The sequence below is a fragment of the Drosophila rhopaloa genome, unplaced genomic scaffold (assembly GCF_018152115.1).
Source record: "Drosophila rhopaloa isolate 14029-0021.01 unplaced genomic scaffold, ASM1815211v1 contig_47, whole genome shotgun sequence".
NCBI classification, from domain to species: domain Eukaryota; kingdom Metazoa; phylum Arthropoda; class Insecta; order Diptera; family Drosophilidae; genus Drosophila; species Drosophila rhopaloa.
Genome location: NW_025335142.1, coordinates 1,646,300 through 1,668,763, shown reverse-complemented (window position 1 = coordinate 1,668,763; position 22,464 = coordinate 1,646,300). Strand labels below are relative to the sequence as shown.

The following is a 22,464-nucleotide window of genomic DNA, read 5'->3' as shown; positions in this document are numbered from 1 at the left end:
TGCGGCTTTCACTCGATGAAACTTTACAAATCTGCTAAAAAAAACTTTTGCAATACCACTATACACCTAGGTCATCTTTTTAGTGATTTCGAGGGCATAAAAAAAATCCCTTACTGAACATAATACAAGAATACAAGTTGTTCTGAATACTGTTGAGCTCTACAAAACCCAACCGCAAACTTAATTTCAGCATTGACTTACCAGCAGTAATACCAAGATTTCGAAAATTTCTCTTATTTTCGGTAAGAATCTAGCTGACGCTATTAGCTATAACAACTGGATGGTATATACAATACATTGTAGTATTTTAAACTGTGTGAGTGTGAGATCAAGCCTTGGACTTGAATAGACTGGGTACTACGTAAAGCCCAAGAATGTGGGACTACCATTCCTCAAATTCGCGGAACTACCAATCAAAGTACTCCTGGAAGTAGGACTTCTTATTCTCGCTATACTACCAATCGTAGGTCCAAAGACTGTCATGCAGAAAAACGCTAAGATGTGTATTATTGCAATGCAGAAAACGTTTCAATGCCCTATTTAAGGCTTTAAGTTGTCTGATCTGAGAATTCTTTTTTCTTTCCGATTATTATAATGTTTTTTTTACGTAAAACATATTATTCTATTGCCTTTAATGTAGTTCAAGATCAGGAAACAACGGCCCCTTTTTAATTTGTTAATTTAATTTAGTCTTTAACAATACATGGTTTTACAATACTAATATAAATATACTAAGTCAATCAAACAACAATTATACTATCATCGTTGCTATCAGACTCCGTTGTGGTTTCTTGGGTACTAGTTGTACTAGTACTAGTACTTATTTTTGTAGACGCAATGTCACTCACTTTCAACTCTTTGGCCAGACTTATCGAATTAGTTGTGTAGATATCGCTTACACTTTGTGGCCTTTCCAATCCAATAACTTTCATTATATTCTTCGATTTATTCCTGTAGTCAACATTGGGAACCGACGAGTAAAAGATGAGTCCGGCCAGGCAAACTCCAAGTGCCATTCCAACCAAAAGACAGACGCAAGACTTCTTGTTGGAACGTCCTTTTAGTAGAACATTAATTAATATTATAACTTAATTAAAAAAAACAATTACCTTCATTTAGGAGGGATCTGGTGGCCAGTTTGCTATTTAACTTAGCGGAGCTTATTGGGATCATTTTTGATCAAGGTGTTTTATTCGAATAAATGAAATACCTGTTGTATTCCGTCTTTTCATTTAAATTTCGCGTCATTGAAACAATTGAATAAACATAAGTTCAAAATGCATACGACGTAAGTAGCCAAATGTGCACACGAGGTACTTAAACTCGTTCGAGTTTGCAAAAAAAAAGTTAAAGAAGTAAATAAATATAGACTCAAATGTCAGAAGAGACTTTACAAAAATACAAGAAACTCCACAGTCAAAGATAAAAGGAAAATATATTTAAATAAATACTATATTAAATATAATTAAATTTAATCTTTAATACACATACATTTTATTCACTACACTTTAGTTAAATATTTACTATGCATTAACTTTATTTACTATATGGATATCTAAATATTTATCAAAAAATAGTTTTTTGTCCCAAACTTACAACATAAGGAATTCAATAAAAGATTGGAAACTCTAATATAAAGTTCCACCTTCTTATTATTACGGATTTATTTTCAGTTCCCAATATGTAACCATTTGTGAAATATAAACAAAAAAAAATTATAGTTTCTACTATGAATACAATATTACAAACCAAAATAAAGTAGAGAGCATTGAAGTGTTTATTAATTCACAGGAATACAGATTTAATTTGGTTTTCTGAATGATGCTTTCGTCCGTTCGAGGGGCCTTACTCGTTGGGTCGCCTTGTCAGGACTCGCCTTACATTATCGCAGGACAAGGTCTCACATCGTTCAAGGGTCACTGCACAAAGAAATATTTAAAGATTAAAGCTGATCATTTTTAAGGATAAGTAAACCTTAAAGCCCTTACATTGACAAGTGGCCCATGCGAGTTCGCATCTGGAGATGTTGCGCCAACGTCTGTCTAAACGGCGACAGTTTTCATTGAAGATGTCTGAGACATCATTGGTCCTTCCATTTCTTTCGGCCCTGGAGTCACATCTTTCCCTGATCCGCCTGCAAATCTCCCTATCCTGGGCTTGGACGGCCACGCAAAGGCAAATGAAAGCTAAGCCAGGATTTAATTAGTATTTTCAACAAAATGAATAAAAAATCGCCAAATGGTCTTACCAATAAACAGTATGATCTTCGACATGGTGATTTTCCAGTTAAAAACTCGCTTAAGTTCTGTGCTGAAAACGAGCCTGTACTTGGGCTTTTATAAAATGCACTTCTCTTTAAGGGAAAAAGCTGCATTTCTTTTTTTGAATACGTGTCTTTATTATATTCAGAAGACAGAGTAAACGGTCTTTTCAATTTGATTAAAAGGTGTCCTATTTTAAAAACATTTCCTGAAACCTTTCCTTCAGTTATAAAAGGTGTTATTTTTGATTTCAATACTTGCCACATGTTTTAAAACATCTGCCCTGCGTAATCCACTTTGTTTTTGGTGTTTATATAAAGTCAAGTCTGATTGTAGACTTATGTAGTTAGCTAACTGATAAGTTCCCGTCATTACAAGCTGAAACAATGCATCTGAAAACCATTTTCACCGTATTTTCTGGTAAGTACGGGTCGGAATCATTCGCGATTTTGTCCAATTTCTTCCATTTCAAATAACAATTTCGATTCTGGCTTGTAGTCCTTTGCCTGACTTTGGTTGCTGGTCAAGAACGGGATTGTAGGGAACTGGAACGCAGTTGTGAAAGATGCGTGGATAGGGTGAGCAATCCAAATGATCGTGAGTTGCCGGTCTTCAATAGGGAGTGCAGGGAAAGGACACGAAGGACTTGGGTCTGGAGAAATGTAGGACGCTGTGAGCTCTCTAGACTAAACTGCTTGGGTACGTTTTTTATAATTCCTACACATAAGTCATTCTTTTTTACCATAAACTTTTTTACTTGTAGGTTGGGACCGACGCATGAACTGTGGTGAAATTGCAGAATTGGCTGGCATGCGCAGGATCAGATCTGATTGATCACCAACTAATGATTAAACGACTGATTAATAAATAACAAGAAAGGAAAGCTAACTTCGGGCGGAGCCGAAGTTGATATACCCTTGCAGAATATTCTATAAATTATATTCTCCAAAATTATTCATATGATGCATTCTTAATATTTAAAAAAAGTCCCAACTTCCTAACTTTAAAAACAACAAAGTTATGTCATTTCCAATCGTTCAGTTATATGGCAGCTATAAGATATAGTCGGCCGATCCTTATGAAACTTGGTAGGTCGGATTGATTAACCAAATATAAAATCCATAGAAGATCCCAGCCTCCTAACTTTACAAACACCAATGTTATGGCATTTCCGATCAATCAGTTATATGGCAGCTATAAGATATAGTCGGCCGATCCTTATGAAATTTGGTAGGTCGGATTGATTATCCAAATATAAAATCCATAGAAGATCCCAGCCTCCTAACTTTACAAACACCAATGTTATGGCATTTCCGATCAATCAGTTATATGGCAGCTATAGGATATAGTCGTCCGATCCTTATGAAATTTGGGAGGTCGGATTTATTAGCCAAAAATAAAACCCATAGAAAATCCCAACTTCCTAACTTTAAAAACACCAAAGATATGGCATTTCTGATCGTTCAGTTATATGGCAGCTATATGATATAGTGGCCCGATCCGGCTCGTTCCGACTTATATACTACCTGCAATAGAAAGACAACTTTTGGGAAAGTTTCAAGCAGATAGCTTTAAAACTGAGGGACTAGTTTGCGTAGAAACGGACGGACAGACGGACAGACGGACAGACGGACAGACGGACAGACGGACAGACGGACGGACAGACGGACGGACAGACGGACAGACGGACATGGCTAGATCGACTCTCCTGGTGATGCTGATCAAGAATATATATACTTTATAGGGTCGGAAATGTCTCCTTCACTGCGTTGCAAACTTTTGACTGAAATTATAATACCCTCTGCAAGGGTATAAAAAAAAACCTAGAGAGCATTGAAGTAAAACTTTTGTTTTATTCGCATCACCTACACAACAAAAAAAATTTTAAACGTTCCTACAAATTATTTGTCACATTTATAAATTAAACAAACTAAGTTTCTTCATGCCACTGATGCATCGCATAACGCACTATTCGATCTTCTACTTCAAGTTCATCGGCTCGATCGTTCTGATGAATCAAATTATTGGGTAAATCCGAATCTTCTTGATTATTTTCATCATCAAGTGTATTATGTTCATCAAATTCACCAACAACATCGAATTCAGTGGTTAAATGGTCATCGTACGATTGGATGTTAGTATCAGATGATATATTGATTTCTGGTTGATCAAATGTTAAATGATCATAACTTTCATTGTGATCATCATTAACTTTAACTTCATTATCGTTATCAAGATATTCCATATCAGGCCGCGTTAAATGATCATCTGGCGGCTCTTCAGGATCAATATAATCTTCAGGTTCACTATTGGGTTGTCCAAAGTCTATGGATTTACAAATTGATTGAACAGATTTTTTTGTTAATTACCCTTTACTTTACCCATTAGAAGAAGAAAGCACAGTACAATACAATTTATAGAAAATCCCATATTTACTTCCTCCGTATATGTTATAGCTTTAACCTAAAATATAATACTGATGGCTGGCATATTAAAATTCATTGCATTTGTTATTGCTAGCTTTTTTCATATTTAAACAGCATACATTAAATGTGTTTATGCTGTTTACCTAGAATTATTTACCAAAACAAAAATTATAGCCTAGGGATCGAGGCTTCGAATACCCTTACACTTAGTAAATCAAACAAAATTGTAAAAAGGAGTTTTATAATATAAACATTTTCAAAGCATACGCTATTTAAATTCCTATGTTATCTTAAGATCATATATTTTTCAGCCTTAAATTAAGATGTATAACTGTCGTCTGGAATGGGAACTTGCGACGTATATAACTTGGTACATTTTTTCCAGTATTTACACAGCATTTTTTATAAATGTATACAAGAGATATATTAATAAACATATTTTTTAGTAAGAAATAATATATTAATAGTACCAAAGAATGAATACATACTTCTTCTTTAACTAATTTTTTCATATCTAATGATTCTATGGCGAATTCTGATGTACAGGTCACCGAGGATTTTCTATAACTCGCGTAATTTTTTTAATAAATAAAAAGTAATTCAATAAATAAAACAACTCTTTCCTTATCGCCAAAAAATAAATACAAATTTTCTGGCTTGCACCGAGTTAAACAAGTTAAATGAGGTACTTTTTTAAATAAAAACAAGAGAGAACGCTTGCTATCAGATACCCGTTACACAGGTAAAGGGAGGCGAGGAGATGGAGATAAAACTTTATCACGCATAACTTTTTAACGAATGGTCCGATTTGAAAAATTTCTTCTACATTTCGATAGGTATTGATAAACACAATAAAACTGCATTTTTACTTTTCCGAAATATTTAAATTTTTAAAATCGTATATAAGCGATTGTGGGCGTTAAAGGGGGGGTGGCACCATTTTGAAACAAACTTGCGCTGCGTAGGAACTCCTAGAATCTGCATGCAAAATGCCAATCTTCTAGCTTTTATAGTTTCCGAGATCTCAGCGTTCATACGGACAGACAGACTGACGGACAGACAGACGGACTGACGGACAGACGGACAGACGGACATGGCTATATCTACTCCCTATCAAGAATATATATACTTTAAAGGGTCGGAAACGCTTCCTTCTAGCTGTTACATACTTTTGCACGAATACGATATACCCTTTTACTCTACGAGTTTTTTATTTTTTTTTTTTTTTTTTTTTAATTTTCTTAAACAAATTTGTTTAAAAAACCCTCTTCCAAAGGTTTATAAAAACTTCTTACCACTGGCTCATTAGAGTTACCACTGGAGGAGAATTCCACCACATCCGATCGTGGCTGAGAATGAGTTACTATATTAATGCCTCTCGCAAGTAAACAAAAGTCGGTCAAAATTCGGCGAGAGGAAAACGCCGAACAGGCCTGTCTGGCTTAAAAATAAAAACGAAATAGCAAAATCTGGCAGGCAGGCGTTAATACGGGTACAAAGTTGTTTAAACAAGAGACGAGATTCCGTCGCTCAATCTATCTGCCTAAATACACAATGTGATAACGCAGATAGCGGGCATTAAAACAATTTTTTCAAACTGCGGTTCAGTCGTCAGCTGTTGTCGCTCTTTTTCACACACAAAACCGAATTCGTAAATCTAAAAACCGAAACGCCAAGGAATAAAATAAATAGTACATATATGGACTAAGTGTAGAGCAGTGCAACTTGTTCAGTTTGCTGGCGGGTTACCAAGTTTACGGTCTCTTTTGGCGGCTTAATATATTCGGGCAGTTCGGCTTATAGTAAACTACCAAAGTGATTGATTGATTAACATACTGATTGAGTGAGTGAAGCAATAATGGCTAATTATACAGTGGTGCGTGTGACCAAAGTGCAGCCATATCTGCATACGGTGGGCAGTAGTTACGCGGCTTTGGCCAATGTCGATGGCTTTTACTCGCCGACCTTGGAGGCCGGATTGGTGGACTTCCATGGCAATGGGAGTGGAAGTGGCAGTGGCAGTGGAACGCATGCCAATCTCACGGCGGATAGTGTGTTGGTCCTCATCGGAGATGAGAACTATGGCTATCGGTCCACCTCGACCATAGTGCTGATGGTTTCCGCCTGGATCCTGCTGATTCTGGGCTTTGTCTTCTGCTGCTGCGCCGAGTGCTGCGGCGTAAGCGTTTGGCGGGGCAAAAAGACACGGCCCAGCATCGACGGCTTAAATCAGGTGGAACAGGGTGGGAGTGCCGCCGCCCACGATTCCACTGCAGGTGAGTGTCCAAGTTCATATCATCGAAGCTTTTGTTCGGGATTCGTTTGCATACTTTTAGGCAGCCATGAGATATTGATTGGCCCTGGGGAGGCAGGCAAGTTTGGATAACTGCAATCATATTTCACGAATATCCCATAAATGGCAACAATAAACGAGCAGCCACAGGGATATCCAAGATTTCGCCAGTGCTATATACCCTTTGGCGCTTTTGTGCATTAGCAATATGTCGCAATTGCCTAATCAATTTTTTTTTGTCCAGAAATCACTAGTACAGAAACTCTAAGTCACACGCTACATTACTCAGCAATAATGTTCAATTTATTATATTATAATAACAACTTTTAATTTAATTTAAATTTTATTTTATGGCTTTAACCTTTAACTTGTTTAAATTTGTAAACTCTGGTTAGCATCTACTTAAAAATTTTTTTATTTTAAATTCCGAACTATAAAGAAATAATGACTTTTGATATTATTATATGAAATTTAAATAATTTTATACGAACTTTTACAAAGCTTCTCTAAACGATTTAAGTTTAATATCTAAGAAGTGATCTAAAACATGGGTCAACATTTTATTGACTCCCAAAATATGAAGGGTATAAAAACGCATTTGAATGGCCTGTCAATGCGCTTTGCTGGCATTGCTGAACTACTTTTCAAACAACACGAAGGGGCTTCTGTGTGTTTGGGAGTTTCTCTGCGGAATTGCCTGCCTCATCGATATCATAAAATATTTAGCAATTTCTCTTATTTCGTTTCGCTTCGTTTTTGGCAAATTTGGCATGCGTTTTGGCTGAAAATTGGCTTTTGGCCAAGTTAACGAAACGTTCAGAGGAATGAATGCCTCTCCACAAACATTTGCACATAAACATAACAGCCCAGCTCGCACATACACACTGACAAAAATTGTATTAATGTATCCGAATTACATTAAATTTTTATTTATAAATAAGATTTGAATATTGTTTTCTGGTCTTATTAACATATATTTACAATATATTTTTCATTCTCGACACTGCCAGCATTTCAATATAAGTGTATAATACTATAGTATATAAGATAATTCAAAATGAATTAAGAATATAATTATATGTTTAAAGTTTATTTACATTTTATTAAATCAATAATGGTATATGGCATAACACAAGGTCTTCGTAAATTTGTATGAACTTTTTTAGAAATTGGCAGATAACTTCCAAGATTGTTGTATGTTGAGAAACATTGACATCTAAGATAACAAATAAAACATTGATAGGCCAATATCTGGACATCGTTTTAGATAAATCGTGCATTAGAATGTTTAATATTTTTCTCTGTGCAGAAAACGGTAGAATTTCGTCCGATAATATGGTTGCATTTGCTGCTGGTTGCACTCAATGCAGCTTCTGTTTGCATCGTTGGCAATTAGCATTGTCTCGAAGATATTGCGTTTCATTAGTGCGATATGTGTTCGAGAGTGTTTGTTTGCGTCTGTGTGTGTGGGAGCCATGCAGTCAATGGGTCATTTCGATAACGGCAAAATTTGTTGCAAAATTTGTTTGGTATTTAAGCCGAAACTGGGATTTGTGTATTGTGCGGCTGCCAGAAGCTTAAGTTGTTGCACTTTGGCATGGCTTCTGTCGATTTTTGGTGTGCTTTTGTGTTCTGGCATTTCGGCCTAAAACCCAAACTGTATTTGAGCCAATTGCCAGTAAGCCCAGATGATAGGTTCAAAGTGCACATAAATAGTGTTTGGTTATGCCCATTTACGTTCAGAATAGTGTGTTCAATTAGAATCGGTGACGATTGCAGAGGACATCTAATGTGTTTCTGAAAACTATAGAAGAACAGAAAAGCATACAAAAAATCACTACAATATCTGTGAATATGAACTTTAAGTTCTACTATGCCTCAAACTATCTCAATATCATTGCGTTTCCTTTAGAGATGCAGAAAACATCGCCAATGTTTACCTGTTAAAACATCGGAAAGGCAATGTTTTCTGCATCTCTAGTTTCCTTTCATCTTTGAATTTATAATCTACTTATTGTAAAATAATTGTATATATTGTAAAGCCCATTGGGCTGTGAATAGCTCTAAGCAAATAAACAAACAAATAAATTAACTTCAATCTTAACGAATTAAAGGAAGGCAATTTAAAAACCAAACCAAAAAGTTCATAGCTTACTTGCTTAGTTTACTTCACAACCCTTATTTAAATGATAGAAATGTAGTTTTCCTGAAATTTTAAAACCAGAGAAAATTTTATACAAATGGTCTGCTCAGCCTCAATGAAACAAGAGGAACATTTGTCAACCTTATTATCACACCGATTGCAAAATGCGAGATCAATAATCCTTCTAACCTACATAACATATTTCTTTTTATCTACCTTTCTGCGGGGTAAATTCAATTTATACGCCTGAGCGCATTTGGCCCATTTCGATAACAACATAAGAATCGTCTTAGTATGTCAGTGCAATAAATTCTTCCACTTTCGTTTCGAACTGGGGCCACAAAACGTGCCCGGGTCTTGTAGAGCTCCCCGTCCAATAGTTGCCTAGTTAATGCCCCTGTTCTGTATTCTCTATCTGCCCCACACGGGAAACTTAAAGTTGAAAGCCATAAAAATTGCGCAAAGTCACAAATGTTTTATGAAACTTTTTATTTTCTTGTTTTTTTATATATATATTTTATTTAGCCTTACGCTCATTTCGCTGCACAAGTTTTAATAAAAAACTTCAGCCTCTTGTGCGGGCCAACTGCAGTCGATGCTGTTCCCCGACTTTTCTGTTCAGGAATTCATAACCGCATTTCTCTCTCGGGTCGTCGGGAAAATCGGGAGGGGAAAAGCGGAAAACCAGGAGGCGCAGTTGTACATACCTATTGCTTATGTATCGACAATATGGGGTTGTGAGTGCAATTCAAACCCCCGCATTTTCACCCATCCCCCAACGGGTCCCAGCTGATGCGACTGAGGCCCGGGCGTATAATAAGTTTTTGTCTTTACCGAGGAGGAGCACTTGCCAAGTTCTCCGCCTCGAGTTGAATCTATAATTCAGTTTTCCCAGCTATTTTCTTTTGTCTTCGGTGCGTAGGCCACTTTAAATTTTCTTAACAAATTTTGCCAGCGAATACAGAAAGAAAATTTGTATTAAGTAATTGATTTAGTATTCAAGTTTCGGTTTTGTGATCTATCAAAAAATGGAGAGTTTCGTACGTCTTTAATTAATATAGGTAAATAAACTTTTTAATTTATTATGTTTCTACATTTTTTTTATTAAAAAATTATTCCCCTAACTTTTGCGTAAAATAACTTCACTTTTCAACGTAAATCCGGCTTGACTATCATGTTCTGAATTTCAATGTATGTAAAAATATACTTTAAGGGAACACGGATTTCTACTCTGTGCTAAGGAAACAAAAAATAAGGCAACTTTTTATTATTTATGCAAGCAAAAATGCGTAAAAATTTCTCTCAACTTTATTTGCTGTTTACGCGCTTCATTTGCTGGGACCAAAATACCGCCCACTCAGCCTTACCACCCACAGCGACCAAAAAAAACAGCCACTGTCCCGATAATTCGTGTACATCATTTTTTACAGCTCCTCATCAGTTGGTGGCTCTGCTTAGTTAGTCTTTCATGGCACTTTGATTGCTCATTTGGCATTTATTTGATGATGCCAGGACCCGTCTGTCTTCGGGGTCCCTAAATTATTCATTGTGCGTGTGCGCCGGTCCTGCAGCCCCTCGCTCGGCATCAAACATCTAACATCGTCTCAATCTTGCGATGAGCCCTGCGAATTTTTTAAAATATTCATGTCCCGCCTCTGGCCAGCGAAACGAGCAAAAAACGGCAGACAACTCGCTGAAAACATCAGCGGACGGAGGCGACCAACTAAAAGTGCGTAATTTTTACCGACAGCGCATTGAAAATATCGCCCTCGGCGATAACAGCAGACATCGACCGAAGGGAGGGGCACGGAATTTTCGCAGGATGAGAAGGTCCTGGCGTTCTACGTGAGTTTCGAACTTCTACTTGGTCAGGACTCGGGCAGGCGGATTGGATTTGCGCCATGTTTTAGCCAGTGCTGAAGCATGACAATGGTTTTGGGATGGACCTAAACTCTAATAAAATATAACAAGCTATAATACAAAATAAATAAGATAATTAACCGGAAAGGTTTTTTTTAACAATATATTAGAACAAAATTTTGTAGAAAAATAAATCAATATTTTGTACTTTTACTATAAATAAAAAAATATTATTCATTTTAAGAATGATGTAATATAAAGTGATATAATATTATTATTAAAAACTCTCAGATTAGTCTAAAAAAATTCATGAAATTCATAACATTTAATGTTTTTTTCTAATTTTTCTAACTTTTACAATAGGCTGTATAAAATAGGGTTCACCCCAGCCATCAGTCTCAATGTAATCCACTTCTGATGTTTTTACTTTAACATTTCATCTAATTTGTATTTATTGTGTTGGATTTTTCTACTTGATATTGTGCATACAATTTACATTTTTTATTAGCGCGGGCTACTTCAAACATCCATTTCCTCGACTCTCTCCATTTTTCGTCATCGCTCTCCTATATCTTGCTTTCACACGTTCGATTATTGATTGGGATTTCGGGAGTGAAAGATGTTCGATACTTGTTCAAGGGAGGGGTAAATTCGTGCTCGGTACTTGCAATTGGAAATTCAGGTCAATTGCATTTGTTTTATCGAGGGGTGATTCTGCATTTGAAGCTGTCAATTTGCAATTTGATTAAGTTGAATTTAATTGCTTTTGTTGCATAATCATAGAATAAATGCAAATTGCGTTGGGCTTTTCGTAGTGCCATTTATTTTGATAAATGATATTTAATTTACCAACCTATGCATTTATTTTACACGGCCTTTTTGATTATAAATGACTGAGCAGTGCCAGTTAAAGTGGTCAATAAATAAAATTTGACTGCCTATTGAGTTAAAATAAATTAATGGATTAATTATTATGTCAGTGGGAGTAGCAATGCCAAATGTAAGTCATTTCATTAACGTTAATCAATTAAAGTTGTTTGAATCAGAAAAAATGCGATTGCAAATGAGTTAACTAATTAAATTATTTAACCAATATGTGGCAACAGCTCATTGATTGCCAATGATCCTTCCGCTTTAGCCGTAAATCTTGCACCCATTCAGCCGTTTCAATTGCCCACTTAGCAGCCTTTCAACACAAATTACCATAATTCGAGCTTTTTCTCCATTCTCCTTTTGAAAGGCTCACACACACTTAACCTTTAATTAAGATACTCGAAAGTTTTCAATATTAAGCTCAATTGTATGCAGTGGCGCCGCATTGTCGGCTCCCTTACACCATGGTGCACGTTCCCATTTTCCGCTTTTCCTCAGGTTCTAATACACTGAACAAAAACAGTGCCGCAACCTGACTACTGGAAAAAAAGGGGAAAAAAAACAGAAACAAAACATTGACTATTTGTTGTTTGGCACACATGCAAAAAAATGCAAGTTTTGATATTAAAAATTAAGATAATTTTTTTAGTTTGGATCAATTGAATTAGAATTAAATGAAATATAATAATGACTTTTCTTAAAAGTTACTTTTGATTAATAAAATGATTCACTCCCAAAATAAATAAAAAAAAGTAATCCAAACATTGGATTAAACTATCATAAAAAAACACATACATTACTTATTTATTCTTAAATTGTATATATTTTTAAAATGGACTATATAAATTAGAAGGCTTTCTAGGAAGTGTTACAAATTCATGTATCATTAAATACCTTACAAAAATTCGAATAACAATGACGAGTATTTTTTTGTAGTGCCTGTCCCAATTATCCCCCATTTCCATCTGGCTTTCCCGATTCCCATCATCCGGTTCCCCATCGCACGCTCACATGTCAAGTCGTTGCAATTTTCCATAACGAAATTAACGCCATGCCAGGCGGCGCTGCAAAGTATGCAACGTAAATTTTTGCGCCGAACCAATAAAAATAATTGAGGCAAAAGCGCCACATGTGATGGGTTGAGGGTAAAGGGGGTTACGGGTGCTGATGGGGTTGAGGGGGAGTGGAAATCCAGGGGGTTTTGGCTCCAATGGCAATTTTGATTTTATTGCCTGACTGCCTGATGACGGCAACTCCTCATTGCACCGCCTTTTTCAATCCGTCCCGTTGCCTCTACACTGAAACAAATTTTGGACTTCGATTTTAAGAATAAATAAGACAATATTTATTAATTTGGCTTTCATAAAACATATTTTTTTTAGAAATATTTTAATACGCTTCTCTAAATTGCTTAAACATTTGTTCTAAAAAGGTATAGTATAAAAATGTTGAAAAAATTAACTTTCAGCTTAGTTGCCAGTTTTAGCGTTGTTCTCAGTCATGTAATTATTTAAATTTGCAAGTTAATGCTTAATGCTTATTTCCAGAGATTTATTCTGAAACTCTACCTTTAGTCTAAGTTTAGATAAGATTTTATATTTAACTGGACGATTCCGGATTTGTAAGGAAAACAAATTGAAATACACATTTTTGAATAGGCATGCATATTAAATAAATATGAAAAATGTCTTGAAATGTATTAATACTACAAAATCAGGTGAAAACTTATCTTTCTGTGTACCTGTGTGACGTTGACGTTGGCGCCTTCGCATGGCTTTTAAGTGCTCAGTTCTTTGTTGTGGCTCGCCTTTGTTGTTGGAGCTGAGGCTGATGTTGTTGTTGGTACTTACACCGTCTTCTTTTTTTTGTGCCACTGTCATCGCTCGGTTTGCACTTGCATTTATTCTTGTTTTCATTTCCGCTGCGCTTATCACATTATTGCAAGCTCATTGCCGCGACTTCTCCTTTAAAGCACACACATAGGGACTCACAGATACTCTTAAGCGCTCACACAGATACGCACTCACGCAAACAGAGGAGCTTGTTATCAGTCAAGCTGTCTCGAATTCCCTTTAGACAAGGTATCTGTGTGCTTAAGTAGAGGAGAATATCATTCATAAGTTAAGGGTATAAACCATTTTTAACAATAGATAGATTTAACTTTAAAAAATAATATAAAGGCTGTTAGAACTAAAAATAATCTTTTGGCTTGAGTTTTTAATTTTGGTAGCTTTTAATATGCCCCTAAACATCATTTTATAATAAGGCTTCCAAAGTCAGGAATAGTAAGTATCAGTCTAACATGGCATTAAAACATAAAATATTCAGGTATACTGTAAAAGGTCAAGGGAATTATTTGGTTAAAAATTTATAATCAGATTTTAAAATATCGATTTATAGATCATCTTCCAGCTGCAACCCCTTGTCAATGTCCAGTCATTTACTGCAAGCCGCAGAAACCCTGGAAATTAAACACGAAAAAACTGTCAAATCCTGACTTCTGAGCAGTTTGAACCCTCTTTAACTGCGGCACTTTCCACTTTTTTCCCACTCTCCTCCTCATGCTCCCTAGGCTCACACAATTTTGCATCGACATTAATAAATAATTTGGAACGTGTGAATGATTTTCATATAAATCGCCGCCAAGAAGGAGGAGGATCCGATGGAAGGAACAGGAGCTCCGGCCTCCATGTGTGTGTAACGTTTGTCTACTTTTGCAGCTCATGTAATATTCATGATTATTTGAAATTTGCGCTTCGTTATCCTTTATCCCTTTTTATGTTTGGGCGAGGCAGACGACAATCATATGTTAACGCGACGCCTTCTGTTTCTCCTTCGTCGTTGCCTGCACAGATATATCCATGTATATATATATATATGTATAAGGGATGCAGGAAGGGGGAAAGGAAGGTCCTTGCATATCAACAGAGCGTAATCGGGTTTTCATGCTTTGCTGCCACGCAGGACACACTGGGGAATTCCTCCAATGCCATTGATAGCAACTCAACGCGACTTTGGTCCGTCAATATCCCCTGGCAAACTGTTGCGCCGCCCATCGTCGCCTGCCAACCGATTTTTTCTTTGCCACACGTTAGTCGCTGCACTCCGAAAAAGTTGTAGAAATGAGCTTAAATTTTATATAAAGGAAACCATTTTAAAATCATAAACAATCTTGTGGTTGAACTTTAAACTTAAAAAAATTATTAAATATAACGCAAAGTATAGTATATATATATGTCTAGTTGTTGCGTTAGGATATAAAAAGATTGAAATGAAATAGGTATTATTTACAAAACCCGAAATATTTACACGGAGTTCCTTGATTCTAAAATTTAATTGTAAAAAAAATTAAGCAATAGACACTAATGGAAAATTTCAGACTTCTTTAATGTTAAAAGAATCCTTAAGTTTAGCTAATATTTTCAAAACTTTTTCAATTAGATAATAGTTATTATTTATTGCACTATAAAATAACTGTAGAAATAACTTGTGAATCGACTGAATGAATTTAAACCCAACAATTCGCTTGGAAATATGTACAAAAAATAACCAGCAAATTAAGGGAAACATTTAGTTTTATTAGAAGAATAAATCCTTTTCCCAACAAAGCATAGAAATATCAATTTGTAATGTTCGTCCCGTTTTTCCAAGTGTGTTAATACACCCATACCCATTCAGCTAGTTCCCGTGTCTGTGTGCCACTTCCTTTCCAACGCTTATCAGGCTTCGTCCTTCGTTATTGTTGTGGCTCCCCTGGCGCACTTTTTGCTGCAACTTTATATGCAATGCCGCCAAAGCGAGTCTTTCCAATTCGCCTCCCCTTTCCACCCACAAATGTCAATGGCTTTTTACTGGAACTTAGTTGATTCCGCTCAAAGAGGGCGTGGCCAACCGCCCACAGCCTGGCTGCATTGCGATAACAGACAACTCGAAACTCCAACACCAACGCCACCGAACTCCGAGTTTGTTGACAAACTGAGAAACAATTATGATTGATTGTGTGTCCAGGAGACCAGGAAAGAACCGCCAGGAAGCCACTGGTTGACAAGGAAGACAACTATAGCAAAGTAATTTTGCAGATCACAAAGGTAGATAGCGGTGAAAGATTCCCGGTCGTAGAAGGATCCATTGCATACTAAGTGATGAAAACTTTAAGTTTCAAATTGTCTGATGGAAACAAACTTTGCTACACTAAAATGAAGATTGAAGAATATAAATTTATGGGATATTTTTATACAACATTTTTATTGTACAATGTATTTTCCGGGACCATTGATAGGTTCATTAGTAATCAATAAAACCATCAGACATAACTACTGTTTACTTAAAAAAAAATGTTGATCAAGTGCCAAGAATAATAGAAGTTACTCTTTCCAACGATTTACATTTTGTAAACAATGCAAATAAGCAAAACAAAAAATTTAAGAAGAATTGAAAAATAATAAAAGCAACTTTAACAGGTTAAATTGTTGAAAGTACTTACAGGAAAACAAAAATTAATACTACTTAAATTCTGCTTCTCCAACCAACCTAATTTCAACTGGAACTTCCTAATTTTCTCCTCCTCCTTCTTAGGCATATTCCTCAATTAAATAGGATAATGAATGAGACACTGTCTCGGCCTGTGACATTAAGACGATTTGTTCAATTTTCGGGCCTAATGAGTATTTAAATTTATTCAATGCCAAGCGGAAGCGATCAAAAACGCCTCATTAGGCGCTGCTGGTCAGTTTCGGTTCCAGTTCTCGGATCTTGCGACCAATAAAATACAAAATAGATTTTCCTGCATTGTTGACAAACAGCTCGTAAATTACACGCTCATTTTCAGGCATTTTATGAACAGAACCGGGTCAAAAGAGACCAGCCAACCTGGAAACCTAGCTACTGTGCATGGCCGAGTGCATTGGCCACGGTTTTCGGTCGTTTTGTATTGCGACGGAAGTTCAAAAACAGAGGTTGGGCGTAAAGAGGCATGAAGAGCATAGTATAGAACTTGCCTGGTGACAATCCGCTTTAGAGGGCGAAAAATGGTTACAGAAAACGCTTACATAACTCTATGAGAATTCCGTTCCCCAACCGCTTTCCAATTTCCGTACTCACCGCCGACGGATGGCACAAAGGCGATAGCCCAAAGGTAAACAAATCAATAAGTTGGGAGTAGCGCAAACGATTGCATCCTTATCAAGGCATATGTCGTCCTTGTACCTGTCGGAGGTGCAAAGCCGAAAAGGATACAGCCGCTGTCAGCCTAACCATTTCCGTTTAGCAAGCAAAACAATAACAATGAGATTTTCTCCTCTGCGGCAGTCACTCAGAGATAAAAGAGGAAAAGAGGCCGCGACCGGAAAAGCGCATTTAACGCGATTTGATGGTTTACAAATTGGCTTAAAGGAACCGGAGAACCGGGGGACCGGGGACAGGGGAAGCGGGTATCAGGGAATCAGGGAAACGCGGGAAACATCTCCGCCGGAGGAGTGTCGAACAACTGACGGCATTTGTGCGAAGGGTCGCAGGATGCAAGGCTTGTTGTGTGTTTGGATAAAAGATTGTTGCGATAGGGTTGCCAATGAGCGATCTGACGGAGACAAGGTCTTCGGTGTTGAATGGAGTCGAGTGCGTTAGGGGAATCTGGATTGATTTTCAAATCAAAAATCCTTTTCTACGGCGCTGGGAGATTAAAAGAATATGCAAGATAGAAAGGTTGAAGGGGTTTCCCAACTATTATTAAATATTTAATTTGATTTTTCTGGCCTTATAGTAGATTGTCTATTGATTATATAATATTACTTACTGGGCCATTAGGTAAAGATATAATTTGAAAATTAAATTATGTAATAGTATTGGGATCGTCAACCATTTTGTAAATTCTTTATTTAATTCATATGTTTTTATAGTTACTTATATTGCAAATCAAATCAATATTTTGAGTTTTGACCTTTATCGCTTTAATTAAGTAATGCCACGGACATTAATTTATATTAGCTGTATGTTGAAATATTTTATCTTATCTTTTAATAAAAAGCAATTTCTTTTCGCTTTATTTTTGTGACTAGTAAATAAATAAGTTTATAATAAGTTTTGATTAATATAAGGTTATTCATCACAAGTATATGCTTATACTTATATAATTGCTTATTCTCAATAATACATTTTTAAATACAATACCATTTAAAAATGTATTTTGAAATACATCAGCAACGAACTACGTAGTCTACATGCCATTATCTAAGGCTAAAAATATGATCTAACTATTTCATAATTCAGTGGCATTATCTTCCCATGCGGTCAGACCTCGTTCAAAGACCCCGCTTACTCAGAACTCTATAATTAAGTGCATTACAGGCGGTTACCATACCCCGTACTTCCTTTGTTTGCTCACCTTTCCCCGCGGCGAAGTGAAGCGAGTAAGGCGCAAATAACGCTGACTATTTACCCAGTATATTCAACTGGCTGGAATGTTCGTATCGGGCTGACATAGGAAATACCCGAGGGGTTAATAACAGGCGCAATGAACCACCGTAGAGTTACTTAATTGATGCCTTAATCAGCATGACGGTGAACCTTTAAGCTGTAATCTATCCAGACGACATCAAATTCCAAAGGTGATGGATTTACGAGCTTCATCATTTCATATCTTGATCTTATCACCAGACTCAGTGGCGGCCCAGTATATCTGTTGACCTCCTTTGTCGCTTTAGCCAAGCTGTTAGCAACAAGTGTTGTCACATATTTTGGGTTAATTATAGTGCAAAAATACCCAAAACGGGTTGAATAAGTTGTGTGTAAACTCGGCGTCATCACGTGAGCTGTGTCACTTGATCATTCTGCCTTGCGCATGCGCAACCGGTTCACACCTGTTCACTTCTGCCTGCCGGCGTCTGGCACGCAAAAATATGAGCGTAAACAGTTTAATGAAATAAATATTAATTACACGTTAGCGCCTGGTTTTTATGATTGTTTTTGTTATTTTTTTCGGTTTTCTGATTAGGACTGGTGCAATTTGGGAATCAATTGGTTTTCTGACCTCATGGTCTAATTAGATCGGAAGTTAGCGAGTACAGAAACCCTTGATAGAAGGTTGAGAACCATGCTAAATATTGATAATACAGTGGTGAATTAGGTTCCTATTTTGGTAACTTTAAAAATAAGCTATGTTTGCTTTAACGTCAACGATATTTTTTTAAAATCTAAGAAACTGTTATAATAAATTTATATTATTTTCATTTTTATATATATACATATTATTAAAATCCAAAAATCAATTTATTAAGAATAAATTATGTTTTAAATATTTCGTTGGAAATCTATAAGTTTGGAAAAACCGATTCGAATCTCTTTTAATATTTCCCGAACAAATTTTTTAAAATAAATTCAATTTTAATTTACGTTATTGATTTTTTTGACTTCTATAAATAATAATTTTAATCTCCACGTAAGCAAAACGATCTGTCAATAGCTTCCGAGTCATTATTGCCAAGCTAATGTAAATACCATGAAAATTTCCAGCTCGAACCAAATCGAACTGATTTTTACAGCCAAGCATCAGTTTTATATTTATTTATTTCTCTTAAAACAATAAGTATTTAGCACATGTTTAATATAGAACGTAAATAATAATCTGACGTATGTATAAGCTGTCAAGATGATTAGTGAGCCACTCGAGATAAGCAACCACCGTGATAAACAATGCAACCGGGTACTCCAAATAAATCATGAGTACACATATGAATACCTGAGATAAATGTTAGAGCGATATGCCTAAGGAGGAATGCCCACAAAAGAAACCTGGAAATAATAATAAATACAGACACCGTAATTGTGTGTGCGGCTTTAGAAATAAATATCATTTATATGATTTTAAAACAATGACTCAATCAGGCATTGTCCCACTTCCTCATTCAAGCCTTTTAACCCAATTATTTCCATTCAATTTAGCTTTTAGCAATTAAAGCGTAAATATGGGCCATTTTAAAGTACTCAATTGTTGATTGATTTGGCAGTGCAATCTGCTACAAATACATTTACGAGCCCCATAAAAATGTTTTTCAGCAATCTATCTATCTATCAATTTAAAACAGTCAACGGCCGACTGTTGAAAACTGATTAAGAGCACCTTCTTTAAGTACAAACTGTGTTCCAGCTTTAAGTGGTACTGTCAATAAAATAATTCGAAATTGATAAAGCTCTAATCATGCGTCACTAAGCCTGTGCAGAATGCTAATTGCAATTGATGCTCATAAATACAACACCACACACAGAAAAGTCAATATTAGCAAATGGAAAATTCATAATCAGGCGTTCGATGGAATCAATTTGTGATTTACAAATAGTTAACCGCAAGCACCGGAAAAATTACTTCCACTAAGCACACGGACAAAACAACTTTGGGCCACGCCCACATGGGCGGTTGGCAATCGCATTAAAGCACAACTTAATTGGAATTGTAGTACAACATTTCAGACTTAGTCGCCACATAATAACATTGGCAGCAAAGTGCAGCAGCCACAAATTGCAAATAATGAAATGAAACGAAATAATTAAATGCAAATTTTAATAAACACCAAAAAGATAATAAAACATGCACTGCTGCAGCTGAATAACGAATGTTGCCCAAAACTAATGAAATACTCCCTGCGAAATTGTCCATGAAATGCTCACGATTCGGCAGCATAATGCCAATGCATAAAATTAAATGTAAATGATATGCAATAAACATGAAATATGCATGGGCGGATTAGAAGAAGAGGTTCTGATAGTTTCCAGCAGAAATGCAACGAGAAATAAATCAAAGGCAAATGCATTAAAGCTGTTCTACACTTTATACGTTTTACTGAGAGTATAGGTACATATACAATAAATATCAATCAAAAAGTGCTTAAGATAGACAATAAATATATAAATTGTGTGAATGGGACACAATTTACTAACAATAAAGCATAAAGTGTAATCGCAACTAATCACAAATTAATATGATACAAAAAAGTACGAATGCTTTCTCTAGAATGGAAATTTGTAATTATTTTATGTATAGATAGAATATATTAAAAAATAAATAAATAATTAATTCTCAGATATGGTCGGTTGCAAAAAAAAACAGGTAGGAAGAAAAACTACAATTGCTTATGAAACTTGAGTCGTAACTATTATGGGATTATATGCTAAATTAAAAGTAATTTATATTTCGAATTAAAATTGTATAATAAAGTTTAACAACGCCAAAATGTTCATGTAACAAAATTACTTAAGGTTATAGAATGTAAAATACTTTAGTGGAGTTTTAAATAATATTTTAAAATAAACAGCAGCGGCATTTATGAGCTAAGTCAAAACACTTGGGAAAAAAACAAATAAATAAGAGAAAAAATATACAATCAAGCAAAGTCAAAAGTCAATTTTGATTTCTTTTGCCTGCACATAGAAAAAAACGTTAAGCTATAAATTTCCATAAAGTTGTGTATATATATACAAGATACTTATACTTATATTTATAGTCTAAATAAATATTCTACAGAATATAGCTGATTTAAATGTATGCATTTTTAGTAAAATGACCAAAAAAGCAAAATTATTATAAGCAAGTACTGTTTTTATGCAGGAAAGTGTCAAACATATTTTTAAAACTGCAAACTTTTGTATGTCATAGATAAGAGATAAGATAAGATTTGTTCATTAAGCTTGGGAATATTAAAAAAAATAATGTTTTACTCTCATATTTTTCTCCAAGTGTCTATTTAGTGTCTGGGGACTTCCGATCGCGTTGTCTGAGTTGATTTAATTTTTTGCGGCGTCTTCGCGACAGAAGCAGTTTTGGTCGGACATAGCTCAATCTCAATCCGTATCTGTATCTCAATCTCAGCATCAGCCTAGGTTCCGTCAGTCAGTCAGTTAGTCAGTTGGTAATTCATTCATTCGGTTTGTTTGCGATGGAGCACCGTATTCGCGGTCGCAGTCGACGTTCCGCTGTCACCGCTGGCGGCAGTTAACTTCTCGCTGTTAACGTGGCTATAATTGCAAGACGCAAGAAAGCAGTTTTAATTGTTGTAAACAAGCGCGCGAGTTCGGTTCATTCGGCAACACAAAATCAAACGAACAGAAGTTCTCCGCGAGTTGTTCAATCGTTTGTTATTGTTGATAAGGGCGGTGAAATTAAATTAAAAAATCTCCAACAAGTGCCGCCAATTATTTAAATTCCGCCAATAAAAAAGCAACAAAAAAAAGAAAAAATATAAAATTTTAAAAAGTGAAAATTGAATGCAAATAGGAAAGATTTGTGGGCGTTGTCTATAAAAAGTAAGCTAAGGGAGGTACTTCCTACTTTTCAATATTGCATGTTTGCTGATTTGCTGCTTCTTTACTTAAAGTGTGATTATATTTGCAAACATTTCTGCATTTGCTGAGACGCGGGGAAACATAAAAACAAAAGTATTCAATGTTTAAAGTTATTAAATAAATGTATATTTATCTATATGTATTTAAAAATAAAAAAAAAGAATTTGAACGGCCGTTGAAAAATTGTTATCATTTAAAAATCAGCACCATGGTTTCTATTTTCACCAGTTTTTCAATGAATTTGTATGACATTAAATTGTTTTGTGAAACACGTAACAT

The 22,464-nt window shown here is 35.6% G+C and overlaps 5 protein-coding genes across 9 annotated transcripts in view; 2 read left to right on the top strand and 3 right to left on the bottom strand.

Moving 5' to 3' along the window:
* Positions 1–406: 406 nt before the first annotated feature.
* LOC108044841 lies at positions 407–1,173 on the bottom strand. The gene is made up of 3 exons (XM_044461640.1): positions 1,110–1,173; positions 849–1,057; positions 407–454 (listed from the first exon to the last, which is right to left on the bottom strand). The coding sequence occupies exons 1-3, from the start codon at positions 1,171–1,173 to the stop codon at positions 407–409; spliced, it is 321 nt and encodes a 106-aa protein (XP_044317575.1).
* Positions 1,174–1,829: 656 nt separating this feature from the next.
* LOC108039009 lies at positions 1,830–2,273 on the bottom strand. Its single transcript, XM_017115906.2, has 3 exons — positions 2,249–2,273; positions 1,989–2,186; positions 1,830–1,919 (listed from the first exon to the last, which is right to left on the bottom strand). The coding sequence occupies exons 1-3, from the start codon at positions 2,271–2,273 to the stop codon at positions 1,846–1,848; spliced, it is 297 nt and encodes a 98-aa protein (XP_016971395.2). The 3' UTR covers positions 1,830–1,845.
* A 374-nt stretch (positions 2,274–2,647) lies between these two features.
* On the top strand, positions 2,648–3,095 carry LOC108044254. Its single transcript, XM_044461639.1, has 3 exons — positions 2,648–2,681; positions 2,760–2,960; positions 3,025–3,095. The coding sequence occupies exons 1-3, from the start codon at positions 2,648–2,650 to the stop codon at positions 3,093–3,095; spliced, it is 306 nt and encodes a 101-aa protein (XP_044317574.1).
* Positions 3,096–4,191: 1,096 nt separating this feature from the next.
* On the bottom strand, positions 4,192–4,646 carry LOC123038079. The gene is made up of 2 exons (XM_044461638.1): positions 4,643–4,646; positions 4,192–4,586 (listed from the first exon to the last, which is right to left on the bottom strand). Exons 1-2 carry the CDS (start codon positions 4,644–4,646, stop codon positions 4,192–4,194), a joined length of 399 nt encoding a protein of 132 aa, XP_044317573.1.
* Positions 4,647–6,444: 1,798 nt separating this feature from the next.
* LOC108044255 overlaps positions 6,445–22,464 on the top strand; it is a 38,553-nt gene continuing 22,533 nt past the window's right edge. For 3 of the 5 annotated variants that reach the window (XM_044461623.1, XM_044461625.1, XM_044461624.1), the window contains exon 1: positions 21,792–22,146. Coding sequence is in view for 1 of the 5 variants with exons in the window: in XM_044461627.1 (XP_044317562.1) it covers positions 6,546–6,963 (418 nt within the window). In the remaining 4 variants the exon portion in view is untranslated. Of the gene's footprint in view, positions 6,964–21,791; positions 22,161–22,464 lie in introns of those variants that run through there. The other 2 variants (XM_044461627.1, XM_044461626.1) reach the window with 2 other exon arrangements.